Below are 14099 nucleotides of genomic sequence, written 5' to 3' on the forward strand. Positions count from 1 at the left end.
GCAAGTAGAACCACCTTCATAACATGAATTATGCGATACCTTAAACTTAAAGGTAAAATTCCTTCAGAATCAGTTTATTCTGTACTAAAGTTGTTCTGGAGTTGAATTATCCAGAAAATAATCTTAAGTAAGCAATCATTTAAAAATTCTCCTTGAAGAAAATTGAAGATCAACATGCTCTGAAGATTCTTCAGAACCGAATCAGTGTGTAGAAATGGCTTCAGAGAACATCCTCAGGCTCTTTTGAACTCTGCACTCTGGACTACCATTTTGGCTCCTTTCCTAGTCAGTGTGTACACAAGAAGTATTAGTAGAAAATCTGAATGGTGATCACAAAAGGAGCTTCTCCTGGCCTGTATCTCTTTCCCTTTTTTGATGCTACTCTGCAGCTGAGCATCTTGCTGTCTGCATAGTGGAAATTAAGTCTGAATGCTTGGATTCCAGTCCAGATATGGGGAAAAGCCACCAGGATGTGGGCCAATAACCAGTCTGACAAAATAAATGAGTCAGCAGCCATTTATTACTCAATTTACTAATCTGGCAGTCTGGATAGATCCCATCTAACAATAATGTTGATCTTGTGGCTGAGAAGGCCAATAGTGTCCTAGGGTGCATTAAAAAGAGCATAGCCTTGATCTGCTGTTCAAGGAAGGTGATCCTCATGCTCAACTCTGCCCTGGTGAGGCCATGTCTGTATTCCTGGGTCCAGTTCTAGGCTCCCTAGCTCAAGGTAGACAGGAAATTTCTAGAGAGAGTCCAGTGGAGGGCTATATAGATGATTAAGAGCTGAGAGCATCTGTTGTAAGAGGAAAGGCTGAGAAACTTGGAACTCTTCATCCTGAAGAAGAAAAGACTGAGGGGAGATCTTATCAGTGCTTATAAGTATGCGAGGGCAGGAGTCAAGTGGACAGGACTCTTTTCACTGTTGTCCAGTGACCGTTCAAAGGACAGCAGGCACAAGCTAGAACACAGGAAGTTTCATACAAACTTGTTTTCTTTTAAAAGCTTCTTTATTTTAACTGTGACAGAGCACTGGAACAGGTTACCCAGAATGATTGCAGTTTAGAATATATGGAGACATTGAAAGTCTGCCTGGGCATTTGCCTGTATAATTTGTTCCAGCAAGGCTGCTTTGGAAGGAGTCTAGATGAGATGATCTCTGGAGGTCCCTTCCAACCTCTACAATTCTGATTCTCTGATAATTATTTCAGTAGCTGAACTAGCAAAAGCAGAAACTTTCAGGTATACTAAGCTTAATTATATCTGAAACATAACACTGAAATAGCAAGAAACAAGACGCTTTCCACTGTCATGTCACTTTTCATCAGGACATAATAGTACCTCACCTTACAATATAAAAGGTGTTTTCTTCTCTGGTCCATGTCTTTTGTTTTGTTTTGCCTACAGAAATATAGGCTTCTCTATAGATTAACTGCTCAAGTTTTCTGGTCATTTTGTTTTACTTCACCAGGGTACCCTGCTGTCTTGTCATGAGCACATGCTCTTTTTTCATGTTGCGACACAGTGTCATGCCAGACATTGACCTCTGCTTTGTTTGCACAAGACCAGCCTTGCTGGCAACCAATAGGAGTAGCTTCTCTCACTGGTGGAAAGGGGTCTTAAGACAGGAGTAGAAAGATTCATTGATAGAGCTTTAAACTAGGTACGAAGGAGGGTGAGGGTGTAACTGGGGTCACTGGAATGGAACCTGGATGTAACGTCCCAGTGCCTGTAGGAGAGGGATGTGCTAGTATGATCCCATAGTCTTGTGTCTTGGTGAAAGAGGAGGACGGCCCACCCTTTTGTTGGAAGAACACAAGGGTTGGTGTGAGGTTTATGGCTGTGGTAACACCTGAATATGGTTGTGAGGGTATTAGGGCTACTGCCACTCAAAAGGAGGCCCAGCTCATGTGCCTTTACACTAATCCATGCAACATGGTAATAAACAGGAGGAGTTGGAGGCCATTGTGTGGTCAGAAAGCTATGATACAGCCATCACGGAAACATGGCGGAATAACTCTGTGATCTCTGATTCTGTGATTCTGTGTTCTGTGAATGATTCACACAGCTGGAGTGCTGTGATAGATGGCTACCAACTTTTCAAAAGAGACAGGCAAGACAGGAAAGGTGATGGTGTGGCCCTCTATGTTGAGAAAGAATGTGAATGTGTGGAAATTCATGATTGTGGTGATGGTTGAGAGCTTATGGGTCAGAATAAAAGCAAAGGCCAGTAAGACTGATATTATTGTGGCAGTCTGTTACAGGCCATCCAACTAGGATAAAGAGGTGGACAAGACACTTTATACATGGCTGGATGAGGTCTCAAGGTCTCTCTCCCTTGTTCTTGTGGGGGACTTCAACTTCCCAGACATCTGCTGGATTTATAATACAGAGGATAGGGAACAATCCTGGAGGTTCCTAAGGTGTGTGGGAGATAACTTCCTGACACAGCTGGTGAAAGAGCCAACACTGGGAAGCTATTGTTAACAGAATTAGGAAATGCTGTTTGTTAGCAGAGAAGGTCTTGTGTAAATGTTGGAGGTAAGAGACCTTGAGATATCTGGGGCATAGAGACCTTGAGATGCTACATTTCTTGATCCTTGTTGAAGCATGGAAGGGAGTCAGCAGAACCGCCACATTCGACTTTCAGAGGGCAGACTTAAACCTCTTTAGGACAATGGTTGAGAGAGTCCCTTGGGAGGTAGTTTTGGAGAGTATAGGAGCCCAGGAAGGCTGGGAATACTTTAGGGAAATAATTTTAAAGGTGCAGGAGCTAACCGTCCCCAAGTCATGGAAGACAAGCTGATGGGCAAAGAGGACAGACTGGCTGAACAGAGACCTTCGGCTGAAACTCAGGAAAAAAAGGGAAGTTCCACTCTCTGAAAGAGTGGGCAAGCTGCTTACGATGATTACAGGTATGTAGTGAAGCTGGGCAGGAAGCAAATTAGAAAAGCCAAAGCCCAGCTAGAACTGAACGTGGCCGCTAAGGTGAAAAACATCAGTAAATATTTCAGTAAATACATCAACAACAAGAGGAGGCTTAGGGCATAGATTTCCAGGCTTATGGTCACTGCAGACAGCATTATGGTGGAGAAGTTTATTTTCTAACCTGGTAACAACAAAAAAGTTTCAACAAAATTATAAATAGTATATTCTCATTTTTTACTCCTGCCTAAATCATAAGTGCAGATGATGAAGAGTTCCAAGGAAATGTGCTCTAAGTCAATCTATGGAGAAGCATAGAACCTTCAACAAAAATGTAGACCTACTAACTGCAGAATCATCTATAGCAATAATCGACTATAGCTAATAATTGACTCAGCAGAAGAGGTACATGTATGTGCTTTTAACACTGGCAGAGATGTAGCATTGTAAGTCTGTAAAGATTTTATAGGGTCAGAAAACTGACAGCCAGCATAATCCTGTCATCATGTTACAAAAAGAAAGCAGTTCACTGCCCAGAACACATAAAAATTTTCCTGACCTTAGTGTTTTGGTCTTTTGGAGGAACACTGGCATAACTACCACGTAACTACCACATCTGTCCGTTTTTAGTCTTAGTTTCTGAGAATAGTGTTTTTTTTTAATAGGTAAATCTGTTTACCCACAGCTTTTTTTCTGAGGTTAGAACAACATTTTAGTTTGTCTAGCAGCACTTCTCATTACTATTCAGGAGCAGCATGACACTGTAAATGAGACCAGACAACACATATTATAGCACCTGTTTCAATATATTTTGAGTTATTAAAAAAATATTTTTATTGTAGCTAAGATAATCACATACACAAAATAACAAAGTCAGTGCATGAGAGTGTCAAGAGAAAACATTAAATGCTGCAGATGTTTAATTCATCTCTTGGGAATGTTATTTCAAGCACTTGCACATTTTTCTCTTTAGCATTGATCTGCAAGACTGAATATTTTAATTAATCCATCATCGTGTATTTATTTATAGTGTGCCTGAATGATGTTATGAAGATATCTGTTTTCTATCTTCATTATATAAAATATTCCAGAATCTGAAAATCTATACCAAATAATGATTTTTGAAAGCAAATATTTTCAAGTCTTTTTAAGTTGTTTATCTTGGTGCTCTGTCAAACTTTGTTGCTAGCAGCCTGACAAAGCATATACTCTTGAAAAGTAACAAGTCTCTGTTAATTCTTTTCATCTGCCTATCTGATAAAACTCCTCTAAAATTAGTATTCAGCACTTCAGGATCCATGCATGCAGGGCTGGGGTAATTTGTCTTTCTCATACACTTAACCCAGCAAGTGGGTTCCTGAGTCCCTTTGATATAATGATAAGATTAAAGGTAATTATTTTGCTTTCTGTGAGTCTTTGCTCAATGAAACAAGAATCACTCCTTTGCCCTGCAGTAGGTCAGATCGTACTTATTTGTTCTCTGTAAGTTTGATTTTAGTACATGAGTGGAATGGCCATAAGAAAGCTACTTGAAAAAATACTGCTTTAGTGCCCATAAAATTAGTTCTGTGATAACCTTTATCTAATTGTATTTTCGTCTCAATGGTCAAAATTTTCTTACTTTCAATTGCCTGAGAGAAATTATCTCTCATTGATTCTATGCTAACAAAATGAGCAGCATTTGCTACATGTTGACAGTATATGCAGCCTTAATATGTACAGGGAACTGTAGCGAAAGAAGTAGATAATGGTATCTTCCTTTTTTGAAGACTGCATTAAAAACAAGAAGAAGAAGAAAAAACAATAAAGAAAGAAAGAAAGAAAGAAAGAAGGAAACAGAGAAAGAGAGAAGGAGAGAAAGAAAGAGAGAAAGAGAAAGAAAGAGAGAAAAAAAAAAAAGAAAGGGAGGGGGAAGGGAAGGGAGGGGAGGTAAAGATACCTTGCATTCAGATACTTGCTTTGGATATATTCAGTTTTTTTTTTTTTTAGTACTGTGAGGCTTAAGAAGACATTTATTAGTGTTATATTCAACGTCACACTTGTATCTGACTGCAAAGTTAAGAGTTCTATTGTTAACTTCTGATGATGCTGTCTTCTGGTGAATGATGCACTTGCCAATGTTGGGGTCTAGGAGCAGCATGGAGAAGATGGAAAAAAAAGCAGCAAAATCACCAGGGATAATAAAAACATGAAGGAAGCAGGGGAGTGTGCACACCCAGGGTTTTTACCTTGTAATTTGGAGCCAGACTCTGCGGTGACAGGCACTTAAATAACAGTAAGAAAATAATCCATTAGGTTTTATCAACTGCCTTGAGAGATAACTATCAAATACTTAAAGAGCTAAAGAAATTACACTTTTCTACTATCTGTAAACTTTTTTTCAGGCTTGTATTAGAAAGCTTTAGAGCACTAGGTTCAAAATGGATTGTTTCCTTTACATTGATAGTTTGTTAGATTAGACAGCAGACTTCCCTGCAAAGTTTGTGAGTTCAAGATCATGATTGGTGTTCTCCAGGGGTTGGTGCCAGGGCCCATCCTCTTCTACATCTTTATTGATGACCTAGATAAGGGCATTGAGTGCAGCCTCAGTAAGTTTGCAGATGACACCAGGTTGTCTGGAAGTGTCGATCTGCCTGGGGGTAGCGAGGCCCTACAGAGGGATCTGGACAGGCTGTATAGCTGAGCTGAAGCCAATGGGAAGATATTCAACAAGGCCAATACAGGGTCCTGCACTTTGGCCACAACAATCCCAGGCAATGCTACAGGCTTGGGGCAGAGTGGCTGGAAGACTGCGTAGAGGAAAGGGACCTGGGGGTACTGACTGATGCTCGGCTGAACGTGAGCCAGCAGTGTGCCTGGGTGGCCAAGAAGCCCAATGGCATCCTTACTTGTATCAGAAACGGTGTTGCCAGCAGGAGATGAGGAGAGGAGTCTGGAGAAGAGGAAGCTCAGGAGAGACCTTTTCACTGTCTACAACTACCTGAAGGGAGGTTGCAGTGAGCTGGTGGTCCACCTCTTCTCTTGTGAAACTGGTGATAGGACTAGAGGGAAACAGCTTCAGGCTGTGCCAGGGGAGATTTAGGCTGGAAATACTGGACGTTAGTAAATACTACTTTTCTGAAAGAGTGGTCAGGTACTGGAATGGGCTGCCTAGGGAGGTGGTGGAGTCACCGACCCTACCCTGGAGGTGTTCAAGGAACGTTTGGATTTTGTGTTGAGGAATATGGTTTAGTGAGAACTATTGGTGATAGGTGGTTGGACTGGATGATCTTGGAGATCTTTTCCAACCTTGGTTTTTCTGTGATCCTGTGATTCTGTTCTGCGTAGCACAGTGCTGCAAGGAAGTGAAGGGTACATGGTGTGAAGAAGGCTGCCCCGTCTACAAAAAGGCATCCTTTTCTGGGGCTCTCTGCAGCCTTGTGCCCTGAGGAGATGAGGGAGTTGCACCAGTTGCAGGGGCAAAGCTGCAGATTCCAGGCATTTGTTTTGTTGTTGGAGTCAGTTGCAAACAGTGGAAGGTCTAATGGCTGTGAGACCTATGAAGCATTTAATAAATGCTGTTTGAGAGCTTTTCCCTTGTCCAAATGTGGCCACATAGAAAGGGCACATGCATGAACTTGTTGCAACAGATTATCTATTTTGCTAGGATGTGCTAGGTTTGATGGAGAGACCCATAAAAACAGTTAGCGTGAGGCTGGAGAGCAAGCATCACTGTTTACTACAAACAAATCTTACTGAAGTGACTGTAACTGTGGTGTTTGAAGGTTTGCCAGGCCAGTAGGGAAAGAAAATAGTGTTTTCTTTCATCTATTCTTGCAAGCAGATGGAGACAGATAAAAGTGGAGACAGATTTAACCTAAGCAAGGTAGAGGCTGCATGCTTTCCTTTGTTCTTCAGAACTTCCAATTTTCATTCTTTTTTTTTTTTTTTTTAATTTTTTGTACAAGACTATTTATTGATCAGATCCTAAAAAATTTTTCTTTTCCTTTATTTTTTCTTTCTTTTTCCCTAACTTAACAAGATAATCGTTTCACTTCAAACTCAACTCCTGTGGACATTTCTGTCTCAGAAGTATGCAAGGATAACAGACTCTTTTTTTGTTCTGCCTATTCATGGTGTCTTACAGAGCCCTGACACACAGGCCAGGCAAATACCTCTGCAACTCACCGTGAGGATGTACTTCACCATAATACAGCAGATGCCAAATAGTATTAAAACAATCATTTTCAGATTTGCTAGTAAAATTTTCCTAGTAATGTAAATGGCATAAAATAGGAAAAATTATTTTTTATTATAAAAAAATAGCAAGCACAAAAAATGTCTGCCAGTCCTTTTAGGTACACAGGATAAATTTTTCAAATCCTAGCATTTAGATTTACCACAAATTTACACTGACATTAATTGGAATTACTTACACAACTAGGTTTCCTATGCAGTGGCTTTAAAAATACACCTTGATTCTTCTAATTACATGCCTTGGGCTACTGTTTGGGTACACTGATAAACTAATTTGATAATGTATAGTTCCATCAGGGTGAGTCTGCAGGGACATAGGCTTATCTGCATAAGGAGTTACTCTAGATCAGGTCTTTCTGGTAAAATCTGCTGTGGATTATTACAACAGAAATAGATCTTCTGTCATAAATCCTGTTATTAGGTCATTCTTTCCTTTTGTCAGCTGCAGTTTCTTATGGTTTTGTACGTTTTCTATAGAGATAAAAAATTAAGTATTACTCCCGATGTATTTTACTGTACAGTCTACTTTCCACTTACTTTGCCACTTTCCCTCAAAAAGTAAAGTATATTTAAGGTCATTACATGCCTTCGCATTACATATTTCTTTCCAGGTATGTTTTATGATAAACAAAGATGCTTTCACAATGGGATATCATCATAAGTCAGTGTTTGATAAATAAAGGCTATTTTCCTCCAGTGTACTCTCTGATATATATAATTGCCTTAAGATAGCACTCTGTTTCTAAAGCTTGTGCAAACATAGGTATATGAGTACAGACAGGATAGTGGTGATATTACAAGAAAAAAAGCCATTTCTGGTCTACTATATTATATGTGGTAAAAAACCTTACTTCTTAACTCCAAGGTGTTCAAAGGAGCAGCCTGAATACTTTGTAGTATTTGTATACTCTTGTTTTCACACTGTGGCTCCCTATAGAAGTTATGGAATAGTCATAGATTCAACTTATTAAAACATTTATTGGTAATGCATTTTTTCTGTTGAGCAACTGGGTTTTTGTCTTGGTTTGATGCACCAAGAAAATTTATTTAAAAAATTAAGAATTGCATCTATTTAATTTTTGAATGTCATTGGTGATTTTAAAAATCAGTAGCATCTTTAGAGCCAATAAAATTAAAATTTGATTGTTTCTATGTAGTAGCTTCACAGAGAGAATGAAGGAACATTTAGCCCGGCATTTACTTTTTTTTTTTCTTTCTTTTTTTTTTTTTCTTTCTTTTAAATAAGCATGTATTTGATGTCTTATAAACTTGCATCAGAAATGCAGTTACGTTTTCCAAATATTTTTCTTTTTTTAGATTTTATTTCACAGCCTAGAGATAGTCATATTTAAATAATATATAGTTCAGGACATATTTCCTAATGAAAAATATTAAAGAGGTTGCCCTTCACTGCCCTTTTATAAACAAAAGGGCTTTTATTTTTAGGATGCAAAACAAAATAAACTCTCAAAGGACAAATGATTATCAGCTCTGTGTTCCTCAGAAACATTTACTTCCTGCCTAATATTATGCATAGTTACAATTTTAACTACAATGAATAACAACAAGAACTGAAAAGCTTTCTAACTTCTAGTTCTTCCATAACAATAGTGTTTGAAATCCTGTTAAAATCCTCCTTATCTTTCTAAGTTTCAGGCTGTTCATGCTACCTGCCCTTTTGTTACCATTTTGTTACTGAATACAATAGGGTAACCAGATGGTAGTCAAAATTTTCATATTAAATAAAACCAAACAGTAAAGCTCTTCAGGGACAATAAAACCACTGTTATTTATTTAAAGCAGTTGTATAGGATACAAACGAAATTGAAGTAATTTACTATACTTGAGGCATGGAGATCACAGAATCACACAGAATGGCCAGGGTTGGAAGGGACCTCAAGGATCATGAATCTCCAACCTCCCTGCCACATGCAGGGCCACCAACCTCCCCATTTAATACTAGTCCAGATAATTCATTTTTAGTTTTAGTTATTTTTAGTTATTTTTTAGTTATTTTCTTCCACTGAAAGAACAGTATTTTAAAACTAAAGAACTGTTGGAAATAGACACTGGTAGTAGCAATATAATAATAATAAAATAATAAATACTTCACGTTTATATAATCTGTATTTATAATAAACCAAGCATTTCATCATTACCTAACACCTCATAATATGCTTTAGATATGTAAGTATAAGTGTCTTCCGCAGTTTAATAAAGAAGGAGTTGTTCAACTCATGTTAAAGGCTACAGGAACCCTGATATAATCTTTCTGTTCAGCTTCACAGCTGCCAGCCGCAGAGCTCCAGGAGGAAGGTGAGAAGGCAAATCAGTGCAGACATTGTTTGCTGTAATCTTGGGCCATTAGAATACAGTCTGATAATTTCCTCTTCCCTTCTCAGTTCTACGAAAGTATCAAGAAAATAAAATGGTTAACGATAACGAGGATTTTCAACATACTTTGGAACTTCTGAAACATCTCACAGGTACTTAAGTTGAAAGTATCAGCTGCTAAAACCAATCAAAGAAGCTATTCTCAAGAGAGAAACTGTGAATAAGTGTCCCATCAGTGATCGTTTGAGGAGCAACTGATATCATTTATCAGCTCTTGCAGGCATTAATCTCAGAATAATCAAAAGTAAATACCAAGCAAAAGCAACATCTTCACAAGAGGTACGCACCAAGTTTGCGTGTAGACTTTTAACCCTAACCAGGTTAAAACCAGAAAGCCATAATCTCACACATGTGAAAGCCACTGAGTCTCTGCTTGAAGTACTGGTTTTCCAGTATTACTTTTACAGTCTTTATTAAGTGGAACTGGAGAGTAGTTTTTAATGAACATTACTGCCTTCACTGAACATGGCCAGGTCTGTTAGGCTTTTTGCTTTTGTAACAGGAAATAATCGATTCAAAACTGAATGCTAAAGAGAGCTAAAGCATTAGAACATTTAACTCCTCAGAAGAGCTTAACTGCTGCCAGTTAGTTGCTTCATGTAATTAAAAAAAAAAAAAAAAACAAAAAAAAAACACAACTTTCAAGGCCAAAGGTTTTGTTTTGTTTTGTTTGTTTGTTTTCTGATTGCTTGTTTATCTGTGGCCTGCAAATATAAGAATTTAACCTTTCCAAGGGACTTGAGAGACTCAAGTTGTTAAATAACAGTTTATTTCTGGAAGCATAGTATAAATCAGGAGTTGCAGGTTCACAATGCAGTGCTACACAGATAGGAATCTGCTCAGGAAAGAAGAGGCTGATAGTTATTTTGGGTACAAGTGAGACTAGGCAAGTTTCCTCTCTTGTGCCAAACTGTAATTTTGATGCTGACAAGGTAAGAGTGAAACATTAAGAATGGAGGACAGCAAGAATATTATGCACTAACTTTGCATATAGAGATAAAATAATATTAAACTCTTATTAATAATCTCAGGATATTGAAAATGTTAATTATAACATCTTTCAGTTTTCCATGGAAAGTAAGTATATACAAAGCAATGTTGTAAATTTTCAATGTTGTTAATATACTGCATTTAAAAATGCTCAGAGCTTTACCTTTATATGGTTTTTTTGTTTGTTTTTTTAAACAACTGAATTCTAAAGATAACAAATATAGTGCACTTGAGGAGATTGCATGCTGCTACTGTACACTGGCCATGGCTTTGACTGTACATTACTTGTGTAGAATGCTCAGTGTTAGAACTTCATAAAGCAGTATTCTGAGAATTAACCCACAGAATTCAGACTAATTTTTAGCCACTTGTATGTGTTGAGCAGCTTATACTATAATTTTCAGCACTTATTTCTCTAGTTTAATATTGTTCTCTACTACTACAATAGTTTACATCTGTTTTCTCTTTCTCCTGATTTAAAAAAAATAAAAATCTATCTATATATAGATTTACTGTGCAATTTTGTTATACAAATTGCTTAGTTGTGTAGAAACTCAAGCATATGCAGATTTTGCAGAAGAAAATATTCATCCCTGTAACTTCAAATTAAAATGGGAAAAATAGCTTTCTGCTGAATAGGATTATAAAGATTTCCCAGTGTTTTATGTTAAATAAAGCAATAGTTGTGTTATTCACTATTTCACTGACATTCTCTGAAGCAAAACAGAGCACATCTAGCATTTCTTCAAGTAAACCAACATTTCAGAAAACAATTCTGCTGCCCGCCAGTCAAAAAACAAAACAAAACAAAAACAAAAAACTAACAAACCCACAGTAAAATAAGCCCTCAATTTACCACTGACCCTTACCACAGTTGTCTTGCAAGTTTTGAGAGAGGCACTTCAGAGTGCCATAGAGACACCGACACAGCCAGCAGCCCTTCATCACCCAGTCGCCATGGGCAATGCTGCCGCACTTTCTGTCAAGGACAAGGGAGATATTTACCACAAGATATAGCCAGACAGAACTGGAGCTCCCTGGTTTTGATTTAATCTTTACCTTAGTTCACAGTGTCGGCCACTAAAATGCTTTGGGCATGCACAGAAAGCCCCTAGGATGCAGGTCCCTCCATTTTGGCAGCAGTTCCTGTTCAGATTTTTACCTGCGAGACGGTATTAAGGAGTTTACAAAGCAAGACAACATTGGGTCTACCAAGCATTCAATGGGCTGTGAACTTCCCTTTTTCCTCACTTGTTCCCTCCAGTTGCAGAACATACATAGTTCTATTGTCTTTAGAGACAATAAAATTAGCTGCTTGTTAAGAGTGTTTGCATAGTTAGGCTGAGTTTGTTTTGTTAGGGATTAGAAGCAAACTACCAGGGATTACGGCATGGTCAAGAAGAAAGGTCTGGCATGTCCCACAGACGCAGCACGTACCCAAGTGAATTATTTCACTTTGACTGAGGTATGTCTCAGTCACACGGAGAAAGAGAGCAATTACAGGGAAATGCTGCTAATTTTCGAAGAAAGGAGGCATTGTTAGGGAGAAGTGCCGCTTAGTCATGAGTCTGAAAGGGAACGTTCCCGCAGGCATTTCTGTGATGCCTGAGATAGAGCTTTTCTGCTCAATTTCTTTTGTTTTCGTGAAATACTTTTTGGTCACGATTGATTTTACAAAATAGAGAAGACTTTACAAAATTTTATGAACTCCTTTCCAAGTCCAAGAGTCCAAATATTTATTATTTCCCAACATTCTATTTTATCAGTGTGAAACATTTTGCAGATGAGAGATTTTTACTGCTACTTTTACCTTAAATTCTTAGCAACATTTCGTAACATGCCATGGGAAAATTTAAAAACTACCATAGAAAACCAACAAGTTGGAAGATTTCCACCAACTCAGGGCCCAGGAGAACAATCAAAGGATTATTATGGTATTGTATTAAAAACAAACAAACCCTCAGAAACAAAAAACCGAACGATTTTCTGACATTGTTTAAGCGAATAAAGTTACCTACTCTCTGTAATCCCAGTGAAAGGTACAAATTCCCTGGAACCTTGTTGCTTTCTGCTTTGGTAACTCTGATTCATGTCACTGAAAGCATCTATAATTGTCAATGAATTCTTAGGCTGTTGCTTTTGTGCTGTGGTGCTGATATTTTTCACATTTTTTTCATGTTCTTCTTTTTCACGGCCTTGAAATGCAGTGCAAAAATGGAAGGATAGCTTGTAATGAAGCAATACACACTATAAATCTATAAAAGAAACAAGGAGCAGTGGGAAAACAAAGTTTTCCTTACCTTTTCCTAAATGAATGGCCTGCCAGATCAGAGTCACAATGAAAAGACTTCTACGAAAGTCAAATAAGTGAATTAGATTTTGTTAATATGACACAGGGAACAAAAAAAGATGTTTGGAGTTCGAGGGAGGGAAGGAACATTTTCAAAGACTTATCTAGCACTGAAATTATAAACTATAAATATTTGATAACAGCAGTAATTATCACATCAACAGTCTTAAGATTATGAATTTTTAAAAAAGTGAAAAAAAACAGAAGAGAAACAGAAGGGAGAGAAAGAGAAAACAAGGACGCGTATGAATCATAGAATCACAAAGTTGGAAAGGATGTTCAAGATCATCTAGTCTAACCGTCCTCCCACTACCTATGTAATGATGCCTATGTAATTATGCCTTCTTCCAGAAAGATACAGATATCATACACTTTCTGGATGACAACCAGTTAAACGTTCTCTTTCCGTACATTTCTTTATCACTGTGGAGCTACTACCATCTAGTTACAGAAGCAGCAAAAGCAAGAGGGGAACATTTGCCTTCACCTTCGGTTCCAGGCACGTTAGTTCCTTTCATTATCCTGTCCCGATTCACAGTCAAAATAAGTACTATTAAAAGACAAACCATCCTTAATCTAGAGGGGGTATTCGGCAGTGCAGGCAGCCTTACCTAATATGTTTTCGCCAGTACATTTTCCTGCAGCCTGAAATACTGTATATTCCTCCAGGAAAGCTTGAGCAGAGGTCCAAAGTCCCTCACTGAAGGCTGCTACATGCAGTTGTTCTTGCACCATATACAGTATCAAGACAAGCTGAAAAGTTGACAGAGGAAAGTTTTCTCTTTTTGTCCAGCTCACAGCAACGTAGAAAAGACATAGTTACCAGACATAACTCTTGCTGAGCCCCCACAGAGCTCCAGGAAGGGAGTGGGTTCTTGGATTGGGACTCCCTATCCTGTCCTTGATTAACATGTGCTGCTAAAGGGTGGAGCAAAGTGGATTTAGATACAGCTGGGTAGAGATTTAAGGAACCGTGACCACTGAAAAGTGTAAGCCAGTAAGTTCTCAACTCCAGTTTACTTGTTATTAGAGGCGGGGGGGGGGGGGAGGAGGGAGAGGGAGGAGGAGGAGAGGGAGGAGGAGGGAAGTATATACACTGACATCACATACTGCTTAAGAAAGAAAAAAATTCTGCAGAACTGTTGTAAGTGTATGGTGAACTGTAGAATCTTGTCTCTGCCATGGGTCCCTACAGGGGGCTCTA

The 14099-nt window shown here is 38.4% G+C and overlaps 1 protein-coding gene across 2 annotated transcripts; it reads right to left on the reverse strand.

Moving 5' to 3' along the window:
• Positions 1-8367: 8367 nt before the first annotated feature.
• Positions 8368-13857, reverse strand: LOC125687251 (cryptic protein). Of its 2 annotated transcripts, none has more exons than XM_048932228.1 (6): positions 13507-13857; positions 12846-12895; positions 12564-12740; positions 11605-11707; positions 11415-11524; positions 8368-9565 (listed from the first exon to the last, which is right to left on the reverse strand). In XM_048932228.1, exons 1-6 carry the CDS (start codon positions 13527-13529, stop codon positions 9444-9446), a joined length of 585 nt encoding a protein of 194 aa, XP_048788185.1. In that variant the 5' UTR covers positions 13530-13857; the 3' UTR covers positions 8368-9443. The 2 variants fall into 2 exon arrangements, with proteins under 2 accessions (XP_048788185.1, XP_048788184.1); XM_048932227.1 differs by having other exon boundaries at positions 11409-11524.
• Positions 13858-14099: the final 242 nt, after the last annotated feature.

This window comes from Lagopus muta, chromosome Z (genome assembly GCF_023343835.1).
Source record: "Lagopus muta isolate bLagMut1 chromosome Z, bLagMut1 primary, whole genome shotgun sequence".
In the NCBI taxonomy this organism is placed as follows: Eukaryota; Metazoa; Chordata; class Aves; order Galliformes; family Phasianidae; genus Lagopus; species Lagopus muta.